The following is a 19818-nucleotide window of genomic DNA, read 5'->3' on the forward strand; positions in this document are numbered from 1 at the left end:
CAGCCAGGGAGGTAAGGTCAGCTGCAGAAGGGTTGCTGACTCCTGGGGAAGGTACAAGGTTGGCTCATTTCTGAATTGCTTCCTCCCCTCCCCCCCATCCCAACTACTTCAGTCTCTCCTGTCTCTAGTCCCTCCTGCATTGGGGCAGAAGGTGGAGAAGAAAGTTCTCACTTGACTGATGCTCTGGGAGCCTGGAGGGCCTTCCCTGGGCCTGGGTGATGTTCGAAGCTGATTCTCTTCTCCTGAGGCGCTTTGTGCACTTTGGGGTTCTTTCACAAGTTCTCTGGAGTCTATCCTTGGGGACGTCTCACCTGAGTTTGCTTGGGCTGGTGGATATGCTCCCCTCGGTTCCTTGTTCACTCTTTCTGCAGCCTGTAGGAGGGCTGGGACACTTTCAGGGTTTCTCCACTGAAGCTTGCTTTCCCCTCTAGTTGGTTCATTTGGGCAGGGCCTTAGGGAAACCCACACTGCTCATGTGATCCTTGGGGAGCACTCATGCTTCCCCAGCACCCACCAGCTTGGGGGATGCAGGCCAGTCCCCATGCAGCAGCAATTCTCCTTCTTTCTGGGTGTCACCTCTTAGACTTCCCAGGTGTTTTTAGTGTTTAGTAGATGCACTCAATCCCTCCAACACAGGGTAGACATAGCCGAGCCCTTCTCTCCAGGCTTGAGGTGAGGGGCAGACACTAGGGGAGGGACGCAGGACTGAAAGTGCCCCCCACAAGCCTTTCCAAAGGGAGTCTTCCTCACAAACCCTCTCCGCAACCCTGCACACCTTCTCTGAAGGTGAGAGGGAGGTAAAGACTCCAAGCCCCCGTATTCCATAACTTCCCCAGAGTGGTCTGCCTCATGGTTCACTTCAGTGTTTGATATCTTGTATCTTGAAGCTGCAACTGAAATGTCTAATACAAAAGCTATCTGAGGAAAAGTAATTTATCTGGCCTAGAGAGGAGGAAATTGGTCCAGTTCTAAGATTTGGACATAATACCGTGCATATAGCAGTTGGCCACAAATAGATAGAATTATGTAGCTTTCATAGCTATGTGAAGCTTAGTCTAGCTGTGAAAAAAAAAAAAAAAAGTTTTTCCTGGCCCTGAGATCTGAGAGAAATTTGTCACAGAGACATACTGATAATTATTATTATCATGATTCTTCGACAGATGAAAAACATTATTAACCACACAATGACATATATTAGTCATTCTCTGGTCACGTGAAGTGGCCTTTGGATAGGGCATCAGGGAGTTTAAGTGGGGCCTTGAATCTGCGATGCACTTGCTGTGTTACCTTGAGCGAGAGGTCCCTCTCCTTTGGGTGCCTCTACGTTCATCCTGCTGAAAATGAGGAGGTGATCTCTGGGATTCACTCTCTATCTAGTTTTCTGTGAGTCTGTGAAGCCCTGAACACTGTATTAAGTGACAACTACAACCCTCGGAGGTCTCATTAGGAACGTACCGTGGGTTAAATGGTGGATCCCCCCAAAGGTATGTCCACATCTTAGCCCCCGGAACCTGTGAACGTGACCTTATTGGCAAAGGGTCTTTGCAGATGTAGTTAAGAATCTTGGAGAAAAAAAAAAGATCTTGAAATGAGATAATTCTGGACTACCCCGGTTGACACCAAATCCAATGACAAGTGTCTTTATATGAGACAGAAAAGGAGAAGGCCACGTGAAGCAGAGGCTGAGATTGGAGTTATGCAGCCAGAGCTGATCTGGAAGATCAGGCAAGGAAGATCTTAAGTTATTCAGCCAAGGAAGATCTTGAGTTATTCAGCCAGAGCTGAAAGAGATGAGGACAGATTTTTATCTGGGGCGTTCAGTGGGAGTGTAACTGCTAACAACTTGACTTTAGACTTTGGTCTCCAAAACTGCAAGAGAATAAATTTCTGGTTTCAATTCACCAAATTTGTGTTGATTTCTTACAGCAACCCTAAGAAAGCAATACAGAAGGTGTGGAAGAAAATGAAAGCATACAGCCCGGCTAGAAGAGCACCTGCTTTGGGATCAGAGAACCACGCTGCATAGCCCTGAGGGAGCAATTTCAACTTGCTGGCATTTAATTCCCTCCTTTGTAAAATTAGGATAAAAATAGAGACACTTTTTTTATACTTCATTTAAAAGTTTAAAAAATAGTAACATTTATAGCATGGTTGTGAGGATTGAGATAGTGAATTACTTAGTACAGTGCTTGGTTCATAGTAAATGATTAATAAAGGTTAGCCATTGTATTTAAGGTTATTGCATATGTGAGATGACAATCTCTTCCTCTTTTGAATGCTGTCTCTAAAACTTGCTTGGTGTTTACTCATATATTGCTAGAAAAATCTCAAAAATGAGACAGGCTACAAGAAAAATCACACCATATGCTTCTGTCTCCAAATCTGCCTAAATGTTAAAAAAAGGGCGAATTCTGGTTATTATGAATGTTAAGAGCATCCTCAAAAAGGAAAAAAAGGCACTATATATTGTCATCCACATAAACTATTTCAGGGCCTTATCGCACACATGTATTCAGCATTTGCCCTCTGAATATACAGGATGACATGTACGTGTGTGCCAAGTAAGAGGGACTTGGTAACTAGAAAGACACTAATCTTTCTCCTTTAAAAGAGTATGGGGCAGTGTCTCAGCAGAGGATTTAAACAACACAGGTGTTTTATTCCCCTGGCTCCAAAACTTAAAAGTTGAATGTTTCTTTCTTTCTTTTTTTGTATTGAAGTGTAGTTGATTGACAATGCTGTGCCCATCTCTGCTGTACAGCAAAGTGACTCAGTTATACACATATAGACATTCTTTTTTAATATTCTTTTCTATTGTGGTTTATCACAGGATATTGAATGTAGTTCCCTGTGCTATTCATTAGGACCTTGTTGTTTATCCATTCTAAATGCAATAGTTTGCATCTGCTAATCCCAAACTCCAAGTCCATCCCTCTCCCTCCCCCCTCCCCCTTGGCAACTACAAGTCTGTTCTCTGTGTCTATGAGTCTGTCTCTGTTTTGTAGATAGGTTCATTTGTGCCATATTTTAGATTCCACATATAGGTGATATCATATGGTATTTGTCTTTCTCTTTCTGACTTACTTCACTTAGTATGATAATCTTTTGTTGCATCCATGTTGCTGAAAATGGCATTATTTTGTTCTTTTTATGGCTGAGTATTATTCCATTGTATATATGTACCACACCTTCTTTATCCATTCATCTGTCAATGGACATTTGTTTCCATATTTTGGCTATTGTAAATAGTGCTGCTATGAACATAGGGGTGCATGTATCTTTTTGAATTATAGTTTTGTCCAGGTATATTCTCAGGAGTGGGATTGCTGGGTCATATGGTAATTCTATTTTTAGTTTTCTGAGGAACCTCCATACTGTTCTCCATAGTGGCTGCACCAACTTACATTCCCACCAACAGTGTAGGAGGGTTCCCTTTTCTACACACCCTCTCCAGCATTTATTGTTTTTTTTTTAAATTAATTTATTTATTTATTAATTTTGGCTGCGTTGGGTTTTCGTTGCTGCGTGTGGGCTTTCTCTAGTTGCGGTGAGCAGGGGCCACTCCTCATTGCAGTGCGTGGGCTTCTTATTGTGGTGGCCTCCTCTGTTGTGAAGCATGGGCTCTAGGGTGCGCGGGCTTCAGTAGTTGTGGCTCGCGGGCTCCAGAGTGCAGGCTCAGCAGCTGTGGCGCACGGGCTTAGTTGCTCCGCGGCATGTGGGATCTTCAGTAGCTATTAAAACCCCAAATCAGAAAGTGTTTTAGCTTGCCTACGGGGCACCTCTCTGTGACTGAGGCCTCCTGTTTTGGCTCTTGAGACAGAAGTAGAGAGTCTGACCTAAGCACCAAAGTTTGTCATAAAATTCATGTTTTATTGCCTCCTCTTTGTATCACCTGTTAATAACTACAAAAAATTTCTCATCTTTTATCCATTTCCTGTATTCCATCAAAAGGAGATTGGTGCAATATTGGCAGAGACCCAAAGCAGCTGATCTTTCTCCCTCCTCACTTTTTTTGGGGTAGCTGAGCGCCTTAGCGCCTCAGATTTTTAAGCTTATGGATTTTAAGCATGTACTTCTACACCTGAGTGTCACTCTTGTCTAGTCTTTCCAGGCCAGCATTATCTTCTGGAGAGTGCATGAAACACAGCCTACAAACCCATGTATGCCAAGAGTTGACTGTTATTGCTGAGGCTGCCGTTGTTTCTGTAGGCTTCTGTAGCTCTCTGCCACATCCTGGTCATGCTGGGTTATAGAAATCTTTGGTAGAGTTGGGAATCCACGGGCCTCTAAGCCAGTCTCCCTGTAGGAACAGATGTAGCCCTTCCTTTTAGGTGTCATAGCTTCCCTCCACTAGGTCCGATTAATCTCTATTTGGGGGTTTCTCTCTTTTTACTTCTCCCAAACATTAAGCCTCTTCCCTTCAATGTTATTTATCTCAGTGGATTGAGGGGATTGAGGCTTTTTGGAAAACAAATGCCGGTTAAGTCTAGTGAAAGGTACTTCTGCTTTCTTGCTACATACATAACTCTTTAGGTAAGGAAGTGCAGAGGGAAAAACACAGGTGGAAAAAATTATAGCTCAAAGCATTATTCAGCAATATTCATGCATTCTAGAGGCAATTACACTTAAAATTAAAAAAAATATTAAGACTTTATCTTATTTTTAGAGAAATTTTAGGTTCACAGCAAAATTGAGGGGAAGGTACAGAGATTTCCCATATATTTCCTGCCCTACTCCCCATGCATAGTCTCCCACATTACCAACATCCTCCACTAGAGTGATACCTTTGTTACAAGTGATGCATCTACATGGACACATCATAATCCCTCAAAGTCCATTGTTAACATCAGCCTTATACTTTTTTTAAAAAAGAATATTTTTATAGAAGTATACTGCATTTATTGCTATGGAAAGATTCATAACATATTGTTTTGACAGCAAGTTAAAAAACTGTTTATCAGGATGACTACAATGTTTAAATAGAAAACCTATGTGCATAATAAAATCTAAATGGATGGGCTTCCCTGGTGGCGCAGTGGTTGAGAATCTGCCTGCCAATGCAGGGGACATGGGTTCGAGCCCTGGTCTGGGAAGATCCCACATGCCGCGGAGCGACTAAGCCCGTGAGCCACAATTGCTGAGCCTGCGCGTCTGGAGCCTGTGCTCCGCAACAAGAGAGGCCGCGATAGTGAGAGGCCCGCGCACCGCGATGAAGAGTGGCCCCCGCTTGCCACAACTAGAGGAAGCCCTCACACAGAAACGAAGACCCAACACAGCCATAAATAAATAAATTAAAAAAAAAAAAAATCTAAATGGATATATGCCATTGTGTAACAGTGGATATCTTGGATATCACTGGAACCCACACATCATAAGCAAACTCTTCAGCAGCTGAATTGGTGAAGACATCTGAGATTGACTCAGGACTCACTGATATTACTTTTATTCTGTTTAATATTTTTCTGTAATTTACTATATAAGAAACTAAGACCTGAAAGTACTGGCAATACACAGTATACAGAGGCTCATAGCTTTATTTAGCACAGCTGTAAATGACTTCTAACTACATTTTAGAGAGGGAAGCTGTGATGAGTGTCTTGCCACACAGCTGGATAAAGTTTCTGAAGAAAAAGAAACTGCGAAGGGACTACTGAACTGTTTGCTTTCTAATTCTAAGGGTTAAAAAGGTGAAATAGGGACTTGGAGGAGAAATTGAATTGGAAGTCAGGACTTCTTTGCAACAGTCATTGCCAGGCAATAATTTCATAACGTGGAAAGAGGGGGCAGAGGTGGGAGGAAGAATAGGGAGAGACAGAGGGAGATAGTCCTAAATGAGTCCTAAGGTCCCAACAGCCCACAGAGATAGCTCTCCTTAAGTACAAGAGAATTCTCAATAATCAGAAGCCGTCTCCTCCTATGCTGAACCAATTACTCTGCTGGGTTTATGTCTCCAGATGCCGCAAACAAAAGGAAACCCGGGCTTAGGGGAGGATGGCGCTTGCCCACTGGGGTGCGTGTGCGCTCATGAAGCCTCAGGGAACCTATAAGTCACAATGCAAGATGCTGCACTTTAAAGTCTAGAATCAGGACGTGCCGGCTTGGCTCCAGGTTAAAAAAAAAAAAAATAGCCCTATGAATCCTTTTTGTAAATATCGTCTGCCTCCGCCAGGCCCCGCCTTTCCCGGGACGCCATCCCGCGGCCCCAAGAGGGACTCCAGGCCAGGGTCACGGCTGCCAGAAGCGCCCCCGCACACTGAAGCGCCCGCTGCGGCGCGCCTCCGGAGCTCCGGAGCGGCAGCCCGCGCCTAGTGCGCAGGCACAGAAAGCTCGCCGCGGGCCTCGTGCCAAGTCCTAGCGATCACGCCCCCGCCTCGGCCCCAGGGGTCGGCGGTTTACTTTCGAACAGCGGCCCCGCGCTCTTCCTATTGGCTGATGTTACGCAGTTGAAGGTTGCCGGGAGACCGCGCCTGCGTCTTGAGGCTCTCAAGCCCCGCCTCATCTGGGAACCCGAAGGCCCTCAGGGCGGAGGAGGGAGGGCGGGAATCCGAGCAGCTCTCAGCCCGCAGGCTGTGGAGCTCTGTTTCTGCTGGTGGAGTTGGCTGGTTTTCCCGTCCCCACGGTGAGTTTATAAGGAGCTTCTCTTCGGTCCGAGAAGGCGGCTCTGGGTCACTCTTCTTTCCCTGTAGCGCAGGCTGGTGTACTGCATGTGTTTGGGGCTTGGTGATGGAGAGGGCTGGCTTGGGTCCCGCGTCTTGGGTCCCTCTTGTCCCAGGTGGAGAGTTTGGGGGACCTCGTTTTCCTCCCGCCAATTAAGAACTGCATTTCCGTGAGGGAGAAGGCCCTCTGTGGTGGGGAGGCTGAGAGGAGCTGGACTCCGCCGAGCCGGGCGGCCTCGCGGCGGCTCGGAAAGGAGGGCGCCGAGGCGCGTTGGGAGAGAGGCCCGGGAGGATTTGTCGTAAACCTTCGGGAAGGGGAAGGGCAAGGGCACAGCTTTTTCCAGCCCCTTCTCTGGGAGGCGTTCTCATTGGACTTAACCGCGTAGGTGTAGTTATGCCCATTTTACAGACGTGAAACGTCAGTTCTGAGAGGCACTAGGTAAAACTGACCCAGGGTCTCTCAACATTTAAATGGCAGAATTGAGAGATGAACAGACGTATTAATGGGTATAACCTAAATCAGGATTTATAATTTTAAGCTGGCAAAATATTTCACTCTCATGGGTGCTTCTTGTCTTCCAGTTAACTTTCAGCAGTCTAAAATGACCGTGAATGTTTGCTCCGTCATCACCATTGTTGGCTAATATTTTCAAGAGCTCATAAGAGACTTGACGCTATAAAAAGAGGTCCTTTGTGGCAATTTATTTGGTCACAGACTTGTTGGGATTTTCAAGGTACAGGTGATACCTCTCCTGCTGCACCACAGCTGTTGATATTTGTCGCTACTTTTAAAAAAACACAGTGACACTTAGGGAAGGTAAACGTCAAAGACAGTGAAATTACCACCATTCCTTATGATATCGTACTTAACATACGTTTTGAGAATATAAGTCTAGAACATTAAGATAAAATTATTTTTATTTTAGAATAAAAATAAAAGAATCTGAAAAAGTTGAAGATACATATTCAGTCTCCAAACCAGAAGGTCAACAAAGTGGTAAGTTCTGGGAGATTAAGTAAATACCAAAGAAATTTTCAGTAAATTTTTACTGTGTGTATGATTTAAAATGTAAGGGGAAAGTTTTAAATCTTTTGAGAAAAGGTGTGTATGTTGGTGGTGTATAAAATTCAAACCATATAGAAGGATCATAAAGTGGAAAGTAAACAACTCCCTTATCTGACCTATATTTTAAAGTTAGTCACTGTTAACTCTTGTTTACCTTTCTAGAAATCTTACAAGGATTTGTGCATCTTAATACAGACACACACATTTAACACATACAGATCTGCAAGTTGAATTTATTAAGTTATCTGGATACCTTTTTACCATGTATTTTCATATTGATCTGCATTCCATTTTAATGACCAAGTAGCTATCCTTTAAAGTAAGGTACCATAGTTTATTCTGGCAAGACGAAATTTTGGTTTTAGGTGATGTTAGTTTTGTTTTGTTTTTTAAAATAAATTTATTTATTTATTTATTTTTTGGCTGCACTGGGTCTTCATTGCTGCGCGCGGGCTTTTCTCTAGTTGCGTCGAGCGGGGGCTACTCTTCATTGCAGTGTGGGCTTCTCACGGCGGTGGCTCCTCTTGTTGCGGAGCACGGGCCCTAGGCGGGCGGGCTTCAGTAGTTATGCCATGCAGGCTCAGTAGTTGTGGCTCGCAGGCTCTAGAGCTCAGGCTCAGTAATTGTGGCGCATGAGCTTAGTTGCTCCACGGCATGTGGAATCTTCCTGGACCAGGGCTCGAACCCGTGTCCCCTGCATGGGCAGGTGGATTCTCAACCTCTGCACCACCAGGGAAGCCCAGTGATGTTAGTTTTAACATTGCTTTTCAGCAAACATATTGCTGAATTTTTCCCACCAAATATATATATATTTTTCACTTTCAAAAATATAAAAAAAAAGCAAAGAAAATCTTAACTGCTTGTATCAGTTCCTGGTTAAATTGCATTAATAGTTTCTTTCTTAGTTTGGGGAAACAGGTTGATGTCAAAATGCAGGAAAACAGTGCAAATGGGCAGAGTTAAAATCAGATCTGACCGTAGGATTTTTTTTGAAAGAGTTAGGTGATCATTATTTTTGTACATTTATATGTACAAAAGTATTTTTAAAATCTTGCCCCATATTTAGAGATGGCACAAATGTAGTATTTCTAAAGTAAGTCTTGAATTGCATAAAATGTGCTTTTTATCAGTTAGGGCCACAAAGATGTGAGACCCAGCCTGGGAAGTGGCACCTCTTGAATTTTCCCAGACTTATGATAGCTGACTCACTCTAAGTCCTAGAGCAAGTCATCTAACTATAATGTGGCAAATTTCTCTTCAGATGGTGTAAAATGTAATGAATGTTTTATAGCCATTCATGTTTAGAGATGAAAGGCAATAATGCATTAGGGAATTAGAACTTGAGAAGCAGTTCACACAGGAGAATGGGTAATGATATTGTTGGTACTGCCCAGTTCTGCATCATCTGCTGTCAGTGCCGACCACCCATAATACGCTGGTTAGACATTACAGAGGCTCCGTAGGGAGTCGGCCCTCTGGAGAAAGACTGCATAAAAAGTTTAGAAATTCAGTAATGTGTTTGTTTTTGACGCTTAAGCTCAATAAATTTGTGAAATAATTTATATGTAGATGATTTAGCTTCAGGTTTATTTCTGAAAAGATTTCTTTTTTACATTCATATTTCTTGGTGACTTTTAAAAGGGAAGCAGGAAATCTTGAACTAAGTTATCAATTTGTACGTGGGCTTTTAGTACCCACTGGAGGAAAATAACATTTTACATGGGTTATTTTAATTTAATTTTTTTGTTTTTTAAAATTATAGATTAATATAAATCAATTCTAAAATTAATTTGACGGGAAAGGCTGGTTAATAGGCAAGACACTTAAATATTTTTAAAGTTTTTTTATTGTTTTGAAACATACATAAAATTTACCATTTTAACCATTTTTAAGTGTGTAGTCAGTGGCATTAAGTGCATTCCACATTGTTGTGCAACCATCACCATCTATCTTCAGAACTTTTTCATGTTTCCAAAGTGAAACTGTGCACTCATTAAACAATAACTCTCCAACGCCCCCTGTAGCCCCTGGCTTGTTTATTTAAAAAGCCAGCTCTTGGGTTTATCAACTCTAACAATTTTCTGTATTCTAATTCATGGTTTTCTTCATGCATTAGAATTGTTTTCTTCTGCTTTTCCTAGGTTCATTTTCTTTTCTCTCTTTTTTTAAATATAAATCTTTTTTATACTACTTCTTTTGTTTGTTAATGAAAGTATATGGCTTCAGCTCTGCCCTATAGAACTTTTTTTAACCCTGTAGATTTTGCTAAAGAGTATTTTTATTATTTCACATGGATAAATTACATCTTGGCTGGGTAGAGAATTCTTAGGTCATATCCTTTTCTTCCAGATCCTTGTGGATATTGATTGCTACATGTCTTTTAGCATTCCTAGTTGCTTTGGAGATGTTCTGGTTATCTACTGCTGTGTAACAAACGTCTGATGGTTTGGATGGCTGCGTGTCCAAGATGGCTTTTTCACTCACATGTCTGGCACCTCATTGCTTCTCCTTTTGGCCTCTCTCATCAGCAGAGTAGCCTAGACTTTTCACATAGCAAAGAGGCAGCAATCTGCTAGGCTAGCTAAGGGCTATACCCAGAACTGTCATAGTGTCACTTGTATCAGATTGGTCAGAGCAGTCACATGTCCTGTCCAGATCTTTTTTTTTTTTTTTTTAACTATTTATTTATTTATTTGGCTGCATGGGGTCTTAGTTGTGGCACGCGGGATCTTCGTGGCGGCATGTGGGCTTCTCTCTAGTTGTGGTGCACAGGCTCCAGAGCACACGGGCTTAGTTGCCCCGCAGCATGTGGGATCTTAGTTCCCTGTCCAGGGATCAAATCCGCCTCCTGTGCATTGGAAGGCGGATTCTTAACCACTGGACCACCAGGGAAGCCCCAAGCCCAGATCTTTTTGAGGGGAGAATAGATTTCATCTCTTGACAGGAGAATACCAGCAAAGTCACATCACAGAACATGTGGGAGTTAATTGTTGTGCCCATCTTTGGAAATATAGTCTCCCAGAGAATTCTGAAACCATTATGCTTTTTGTTTTCCTTTTTTGGGTATCTTACTTTTCTTCCTGGATGCATGTGGGATTGTCTTTATTTCTTTATTTAAAATTTTAATATTTTTAATTGTATGTTAATAGTTGAAAGTAAAACAGAACTTAGGCTTATAATGAAAAACAGCAGCCTCCTGCCCTCACTCTCCCCACTTTTGATTCCTGCTCTCCAGAAGCAGTCACTTCATTTCTTTTAAATATTTCTTTTGGTATTGCTTCTCTATTCATAAATAATTTGCTTTTAATGTGATTTCTTGATTTTTCACTTTTAGGCATGTATTGACTTCTTATAAGAGAAGATTAAGGTAAGTTCTTAAACTTCGTTTCCTTCCCTTATTCCCTCCTCCGAACATAATTTTGTCAGTTTCTTAGTTTGGGCTGTTATAACAAAAATACCATAGACTAGGTGGCTTAAACAACAGTCATTTATTTTTTTGCAGTTTTGGAGGGTGGGAAGTCCAGGATCAGGATGCTGGCAAAGTTGGGTTCTGGCGAAAGCTTTCTTCCTGCTTTGCAGATGGCCATCTTCCTGCTGTGTCTTCACGTGGCCGAGAGCAGAGAAAGAGAGGCAGCAAGCCCTGTATCTCTTCCTCTAAGGGCCTAATCTCTTTCATGAGGGCTCTACTCTGATGACCTAGTTACCTCCCAAAGGCTCTACCTCATTAATACCATCACATTAAGGGTTACGATTTCAACTTATGAGTTTGGGGAGACACATTCAATCCTTAACAGTCATGCTTTTTGGTAAAATCCATATTTAATATTTAAAATATTATAACTAATAGGACAATTGAGCTATATAGTGTGCTGTAGTATTTCCTCTTTTCATGATTCCATCACTTTTCCCTAAATTTAGTTTTCTCATTACCTCTCAATATGTTCAGACACGTGAAATGTTCTGTCAGTTCCATTTATTTACTTAAAGGCATTCCTTCTGGATTTCTGTCTTCTTCCTCCAGACTACTATTTCTCTAGGCTTGCTGCACAGTTATCCAGGACTTCATTTCATAGTTATCCTGGTGAGAATTATTGTTTTTTTCTTCCTGCAGCAGCTTCTTTAGAAAGGGTGGGTGATGGGTGGTTCAGTTTTGAGACCTCTTGTGTTAAACTATCTTTAGACTACCTTCAAAATTTATTTACTTTGGGTATAGAATTTTAGGTTAGAAGCCATGTTTTCCCGAGAATATTGAAGAATTGCTTCATTGTCTTCTAGTTTCCAGTGTTGTTACATACACACAGCATAGCTAAATCCAAGATGTTCATACCAGAAAATATTCATAGGAAAAATTTTTTGCTCCTTTATTCCCCCTCAGGAGTCTAGGCTGGTTATGGAAAATTTCTGATGCATAAAATTTCATACTAGTTTCTCTAAGAACTAGCCCCTAAGCATGATAGCCACCTTTATCTTATGTTTCTCAGGCAGCAACCAGAGTTTGAAAGTTCCTGGCCTTACATAGTTATTTTCAACCAGGCTTACTTCTATTAGCCAGTTCTGACTTACAAATTTGTTGCCTAAAATCAGTTTTTCATAAATCAGCTAGAAGAGGGTAGTCTTAGATTTGATTTCTGTATCTTCACGTTATCTACACGTTTCTGATTAAATTTTGTTAAAAATTTTATGTGCTATGGAAGTAACTTTTGAGACCAGGATATTTGCTTCCACTTTATGTAAGTTTAAGAGATGATATTTTCTTTACAATATTGTTATTGAATATCCTCATTCTAAAGAAAGTTGAGCTTTTGGGTCCTTAAATGAGTTCCCAGGGAAAATGATTTCTAACTTTTTGGCAAATATAGGACTTTGGAGGGAAAGGTTGGGTTCTGTTTTAGGGTTGATCTTTCGTACTTACATTAAATAACTCTAATATTAAATCTAAATTGAATATATGTCCAATGCTCAAATTTTATTCCTTTGCAAAGTGCTATTCTGTTTATTCCTTCGTTATGAATTCTGACATCACTGAAATAAACTGAGAAACGTTTGTTTTTCTTGGGTGGTTTTTCTATTTCAGAGCTCTCTGTAGGTAAAGGGTAGTCATAAAGGCTTCCCAACATGTAGGCACTTAAATTTATCTGCAGTGAATGTCATCTTCTGTTGTCCAGTTACTTTTGTTTCCTGGAATGCCTCACAGTTCAGGCTTATTAGTCTCTCATATCTTGGCTCAATGGAGTCTGAATGGAGTATTTTCTATTTTCTGATGGACTCTTGATAAAAGCTTTTCCTAAGCAGAGATTTTGCTATTTGAAAAAAAAAAAAACCCAAAAAACTAAGGTCTGACATTTTATTAACATTGGTCTCTTAAGGGGCAGTGTTTATTCAACCAACATTGAGTGAATGCCTATTGTGTGCCAACTTCTGTGCTTAGACACAATTCCTGCCTTATTGCAGGCTTATATTCTAATGTATTGAAAAATGTTACAAAATTCTGTTTTTTTGACTGCTCCACGCAGCTTGCGGGATCTTAGTTCCCTGACCAGGCATCGAACCCAGGCCCCGGTAGTGAAAGTGCTGAGTCCTAACCACTGGACCTGCAGGAATTCCGACAAAATTCTTTTAAATAAAATCCATCTAAGTGCTTGCTATAAAGTAGAAGTGCAGTGTTCAGTGAGATTAGGGGACCTAATCTGGGGGAGGAGATGGGACTCAGGTTGAGACTTGAAGAATGAATGAGTTTGGTTTTGCAAATGGTGAAGAAGATGAGGCGCATAAGAGCTATAAAAAGTCTGAAGAGGTTTTTGTTTCTTAAAAGTACAATTAGTTATTTGTAGATACTTCTAACAGTTTTTATAGAGGAGGATTTGGTAAGCTTTAGATTTTGCATGAATGGCACTTGGAAGGCTTGTTGGAAATATCAGTAATAGCTTGCCAAGATGTCAAGTTACTTGTGTCAGAGAGGGTCTCTGAACTGTTGCTGGCTTTCTTTCATGAAGGAAAGATGACTAATGATGTTCTTTACCACTAATGCTCTAGTGGTCTGTAATTCATAATTACCACAATCAACACTTCATCTTTCAAACTTTTTTATCACAAGGACTAATTCAGAAATATTACTCCCTTCCGAATCTTCAAATTAACATTACTTGAGACTCTTACACTGTGCTGATTCAGGGCTTTAAGCATACACACTAATATTCCAATTCAAGAAGCTTGAAATTTATAGAACAGTTAGAAATTTAATAACTTACTTTAGAAACTATGGTTGAGCCAACTGGGAGTGTGAATTGAAGAATGTAATTTTGCTAAGAATTAACTTTTTATTTCATAGAAATATTTAGTCTTACCTATTCATGATTTGTGTATAGTTTTGATTTTAGCATCTTAGAATGTAAAAAGTTGCACAGACTAGTTATAATCATTAAATAGACTTCAACAGAACACACCAAAGTAAATAAGCTCTTAAAGGTGATCAATTATTCAGTGTTAGGAATTGCATTATATAGAAAGCTAATTTTAAAAATCTTACTCTTTTAAATGACAAGTACAGTATATTAACAATTTGGAGGTTAACACCTAAAACTTTACATAATATGTGCATGTGTCTTTGTTATATGTAGAATTAAAATACTTTTTTCTCTTGACAGGAAATGCACAATTTTGAGGATGAGTTAACATGTCCCATTTGTTACAGTATTTTTGAAGATCCTCGTGTACTACCATGCTCTCATACATTTTGTAGAAATTGCTTGGAAAATGTTCTACAGGCATCTGGTAACTTTTATATATGGAGACCTTTACGCATTCCACTCAAGTGCCCTAACTGCAGAAGTATTATTGAAATTGCTCCAACTGGTATTGAATCTTTACCTGTTAATTTTGCGTTAAGGGCTATTATTGAAAAGTACCAGCAAGAAGACCATCCAGATATTGTCACCTGCCCTGAACATTACAGGCAGCCATTAAATGTTTACTGTCTCCTGGATAAAAAATTAGTTTGTGGTCATTGCCTTACCATAGGTCAACATCATGGTCATCCTATAGATGACCTTCAAAGTGCCTATATGAAAGAAAAGGACACGCCTGAAAAACTGCTTGAACAGCTAACTGACACACACTGGACAGATCTTACTCGTCTTATTGAAAAGCTGGAAGAACAAAAATCTCATTCGGAGAAAATGGTCCAAGGTGATAAGGAAGTTGTTCTCCAGTATTTTAAGGAGCTTAGTGATACATTAGAACAGAAAAAAAATTTTTTCCTAACTGCTCTTTGTGATGTTGGCAATCTGATTAATCTAGAATATACTCCACAAATTGAAAGAATGAAAGAAATAAGAGAGCAGCAGCTTGAATTAGTGACACTGACAACATCTTTACAAGAAGAGCCTCCACTTAAATTTCTTGAAAAAGTTGATGATGTCCGCCAACGTGTGCAGGTCTTGAAACAAAGACCACTCCCTGAGGTCCCACCTGTTGAAATTCATCCTCGAGTAAGCCAAGTACTGAAAGAAGAATGGAGCAGAACAGAAATTGGACAAATAAAGAAACTTCTCATTCCTGAAATGAAAATTTCTTCAAAAAGGATGCCATGTTCCTGGCCTGATAAGGAGGAAAAAGAAGTTGAATTTTTTAAGATTCTGAACATTGTTATAGTTACACTAATTTCAGTGATGCTGACGCTGATCCTCTTTTTTAACCAACACATAATGACCTTTTTAAATGAAATCACTTCAATATGTTTTTCTGAAGCCTATCTGTTTACCAAAGTTTATATAAGAATGTGCATGATTTAAAGAATATACTATGTCACACTTTATATTTACTGAAGGAATTCATGTGGAAAATAATTTGTTGAAAATTCAAATCTGAATTGTTTAAGTAGGCTTATTCTGTACAGCAGACTAATGACCATTGCTAAATGGAGCAATAGGGGTAGCATGGGTAAATAAAATAGCAAGCTAAAGTTTATTAGAGTTGCAACAAATATAAATAATCCCTTTCATGCTTCTGTTGAATAGAAAATGTCATCAAAAGTTAGAAATGAGACGGAATGTCTCTCGTTTTCTGAAAACCAGAACAAAATCTAATAATTACTTGATTTTGAGTATTATCCCATTTTTATTGGTTTGAGAGGTTGACTTAATATCACTGTGATATTTAAATATTCTTGTACCAATATTATCTCTTAGCATTATATACTGCAGTGGTTGGCTCTGCAGTTCTTTGTGTATACGTAGCTTTTAATTAAAAGATGGCAAAATCCCGAAAGGTAATAAGCTTGACACTTTTGAATGGACAAATAAGGATGGTGAGAAGAGGTTTTAAATTCAAGTAGCAAAGTCTCATAGTGAGAGTGGATTGCTTACATTAAAGATGTGTTTGATCAAATGTACCTGATCCACACACATTCATGTGTTTTAGGTAGATTTAAGAGCTCTAAAATGTTTATATCAGCATTCACTCCTAATAAAACTATTGCTTTGGGAAATCTAAAGTGCCATTAGGGACCAAACAGTAACATTCCCTAGTACTTATTATTCTGTGGTTTGTGTAAATTTATTTTAGGATTGTATTTAACTTTTGTGTAGTTTTAGTCATGTCAGTCAAATCAGTTCTTGGCTAAAAACTCTAAAACAAACATGTTACTAGAATGGACTATTATTGATATATCCCACCCTCATCATATTTGAATGGCATCACGTTAACTGTTATGTCTAAAATTGTCTTAAATTTTCTGTTGAACTTTCTCTTATGCTAATGCCAAAGTACCAATAATTCGATCTTATTTTCTGGAATTGTGTTATAAATGGAGGCTACTTAGTTATTAAGTCAAATCCCTTTGATTTAGTTTCCTTTAATTAACAGGGACTGAACCGTGGTGCTTGTGGTAGGACTCTTAGCCCTTTTGTCCTTGTAACCCTAAGTACAAGCTCACTCACTTTCCAGAAATTCCAAGTTGGCTGTAGCTCTTGGATCACATATTTAGGAACCTTACTTAGTTCACAGATTTTCCAGGTCAGATTAGGTCCTATAGCTGTGACTGTTCTCAGGGCACTAGTTCTAAAATACTCCTTATGTCTTATCTGCTGAGAACAAGTCTGAACACTAAGATGGCTGGCTGTATTGTCAATTTATGATCAGAATCAGAATATCAGAATCAGAACAGCACAACTACCTGTTGTGTGGGCAGAGAACATCTGGAGGAGGTGGAGGAGGTATATGTTCAGCTTACCAACTAACTTTAGACTGAAGTTGCATCGACTTGATTAAAGTAATAGTTACAACACAAAAATGCCACATACTTTTTGGAATACATATAAATATTAGTAAGCACTGAAATGTTAGGTATTATGTGTCAAAAATGTAATCTCATATTTCTCGTGTGTATTAATCCTTTTTGTAGATTAGGAAACAGACACAAAAGTAAATTGCCCAAGGCCATGTATCTAGTATATGAGAGACTCCATGTATTCTTTTCAGAGTTCATCTGTCGTGCTATCTTTAAAGGATTTAAGCCAAGATTTTTAAATTAAATTAGGGTTTCTAATATATGTCTATGAATCACAGCTAAAAACTGAAGCATTTTAAGTTTGACCTTAATATTTTTTGTAACTTGCCAGTTTTTAGTAGAACTTTACTGCTGGATAAATTTTATGTAGTGTGCATGAATATAGTCAAATATACAAATAACTGAGTCTTATACATGCTCATCTCCTTTCTGTATTTTTATCAGGAGGATGAGACTAAAATTTAAAGTATGTATTCCTGAAATAATTCTAAGTTTTTATGTATAACAACAAAAGTATATATTTTAATAAACTCATTTTGATATAAGCATTGAGTGGCTTAATAGGGCAGTCAAACTCAGGAGTGGTTGCTTTGGAATTTTCATATGGGCTATGGGCATTATCTATCTATCTACTTTAACTCTTTAAAAGTTAGTTAGTTAGTACTGGGCTTCCCTGGTGGTGCAGTGGTTAAGAATCCGCCTGCCAATGCAGGGGACAGGGGTTCGAGCCCTGGTCCGGGAAGATCCCACATGCCGCGGAGCAACTAAGCCCGTGCTCCACAACTACTGAGCCTGCGCTCTAGAGCCCGTGTGCCACAACTACTGAAGCCCATGCGCCTAAAGCCCGTGCTCCGCAACAAGAGAAGCCACCGCAATGAGAAGCCTGAGCACGCACCACAACAAAGAGTAGCCCCTGCTCTCAGCAACTAGAGAAAACCCACGTGCAGCAGCAGAGACCCAATGCAGCCAAAAATTAAATAAATTTTTTAAAAAAGTACTAAGCTTTACTACTCCATTGGTTATTAAAATATAAAAATATTAAATTCCATTCACCTCTGTTCTCACCAATGAAAAAGCCCTTGATTATGTTGATACTTTTTTCTAGTTACTTTTCCCTTGTATAATCTTGATTTAAAACAAATGACCATACTTGAGTTATAGATCTTGCTTTATTTAAGTCCATGCTAACGTATTTACACTTTAACGGTTATATTATGATACAGACTGTCTTTGTTGGGTTTTAGTACCTAAACAATACCGCACTGAACAACATGGTAATTTTTTTTAATTCCTCAGGATCAATATTCTAGAAACTGAATAGCTAGGGCAGACTTTTGATTCAATACCAAAATTTCTTCTGAAAACCAAGTGGTTGCTGGCTTACTTCCAGTAGCATTATAATATTCTTGGGCTAATACAGTGTAACACAACAACAAAAACCCTTGACAACTTGATGGGCAAACAGCACTCCATCTTAATTGCCATTTATACTAAGGAAATTAGTCCTTATATACTTTATTCTTTTTCTGAAGTGGGTATTTTTCCTTTTCAACTAATGAGATATCCAAGTTATTTCAGACCTATTTGCTGACCCTTTTGCAAGTGTTTTAAACAGTCAAGCATATCAAGTTTTAGAAAAGAATACAATATTTAAATTCTCATCCTTATAATTCAGGATGACGGTTTAAAAAAAAAAATGTTCCTAGTATTTGGGTAATAAATAGTGACTATCTAAATTACTAAGTGGAATACCTTAAAAATTTTACTATAGTAGCAGTTGATAGGCTTCTCCAGCGTAGGTCAAAGGTCCATGAGAGTATGCTATGTCTTGATAACATGATCTAGTTTAGAACTGTACTGTTCATAGAGTAACATACTTTTAACTCTGCAGGTAGCAGTTTGGGGCTAAGGGTAAGTCACCTGACCACCCCCCAGGCATCTTATTTTCTCCACAGTCTGCTGCTTACAAAGTTGTCAGTTTCTTACAATCGCCTAGAAGCAGGTATAGAGAATATTTTATTAGACTTGTAACATGTCTCTTAAGTAACAGCATAAAATAGAAACTAATTATATGATCCAGTTTAAGAATATGCATTTTATATAATTTATAACCCTTTACAAATAGAAAGTCAGTAAATACAGTACGATGAATCTGTGGTGATTCAATCTGAAAAATCTTCAGTATAAACAAGTTTAGCAAAGTCCTTTAGATGCAATTTCTTTTGGGTTTACTGCAACACTTTTTGTTATATTGTATGTCTTGTAAATTCCAATAAGTCTATCTGAAATCTCAAACATATTATTTCGAAGAGAAATTATTATGAACTGGGCATTTTTTGTTTGTTCCTAAAGAGAAAGAAAGAATAAATTAGAAAAATTATACATATATTGTAAATATATAAATCATATAATAAACATCTAAGCTTTACTACCCTGAAATATTTCTTGACAGTAAATTCAACATGACATTGATAATTAACATGAACAAGAATGACAACATGGAAAATTCATGAAACAGTATTTGGGTTTGAGAAGAATTTGGCTATTTGGAAGGATGGTTGCCTAGAATTCTTCTAGTAGAAAAATGGTATAGAAAAAAAATTTCTAGCTGTGTTTCTGCTACTAATTTACATTATCCATTTATATTTCACTTTTCCAAAATGGAACTATTTGGCTCAAATAAAGGATGTGGTCTCCTTTAATACCATGGGATGTGGGATTAGAGAACAGGGAAAAAGCTCAAAAGAAATAAGTCAGAGAATTTCATCTGTAATGTTTAGGGAACCCATAAAATTTTCAGAATGAAAAGC

The 19818-nt window shown here is 39.1% G+C and overlaps 3 protein-coding genes across 6 annotated transcripts in view; 2 read left to right on the plus strand and 1 right to left on the minus strand.

Moving 5' to 3' along the window:
• The window catches only part of B3GALNT1 (beta-1,3-N-acetylgalactosaminyltransferase 1 (Globoside blood group)), a 646348-nt gene extending 641001 nt beyond the window's left edge, over nt 1-5347 (plus strand). Inside the window, exon 15 of the mRNA XM_082394182.1 lies at nt 1927-5347. The gene's annotated coding sequence lies outside the window, so the exon portion shown is untranslated. The remainder of the gene's footprint in view (nt 1-1926) is intronic.
• A 95-nt stretch (nt 5348-5442) lies between these two features.
• TRIM59 (tripartite motif containing 59) lies at nt 5443-17553 on the plus strand. Of its 2 annotated transcripts, XM_082394170.1 has the most exons (5): nt 5443-6619; nt 7583-7653; nt 11057-11089; nt 11744-11803; nt 14367-17553. In XM_082394170.1, exon 5 carries the CDS (start codon nt 14370-14372, stop codon nt 15510-15512), a length of 1143 nt encoding a protein of 380 aa, XP_082250296.1. In that variant the 5' UTR covers nt 5443-6619; nt 7583-7653; nt 11057-11089; nt 11744-11803; nt 14367-14369; the 3' UTR covers nt 15513-17553. The 2 variants fall into 2 exon arrangements, with proteins under 2 accessions (XP_082250296.1, XP_082250295.1); XM_082394169.1 differs by lacking the exon at nt 11744-11803.
• Nucleotides 17554-18158: 605 nt separating this feature from the next.
• Nucleotides 18159-19818, minus strand: part of SMC4 (structural maintenance of chromosomes 4) — a 33851-nt gene continuing 32191 nt past the window's right edge. For all 3 annotated transcript variants that reach the window (XM_082393880.1, XM_082393881.1, XM_082393882.1), the window contains exon 24: nt 18159-19354. In XM_082393880.1, coding sequence (XP_082250006.1) covers nt 19202-19354 — 153 coding nt within the window. In that variant the 3' untranslated portion in view covers nt 18159-19201. The remainder of the gene's footprint in view (nt 19355-19818) is intronic.

Source organism: Balaenoptera borealis (assembly GCF_965194805.1).
Source record: "Balaenoptera borealis genome assembly, chromosome: 5".
Classification (NCBI taxonomy): domain Eukaryota; kingdom Metazoa; phylum Chordata; class Mammalia; order Artiodactyla; family Balaenopteridae; genus Balaenoptera; species Balaenoptera borealis.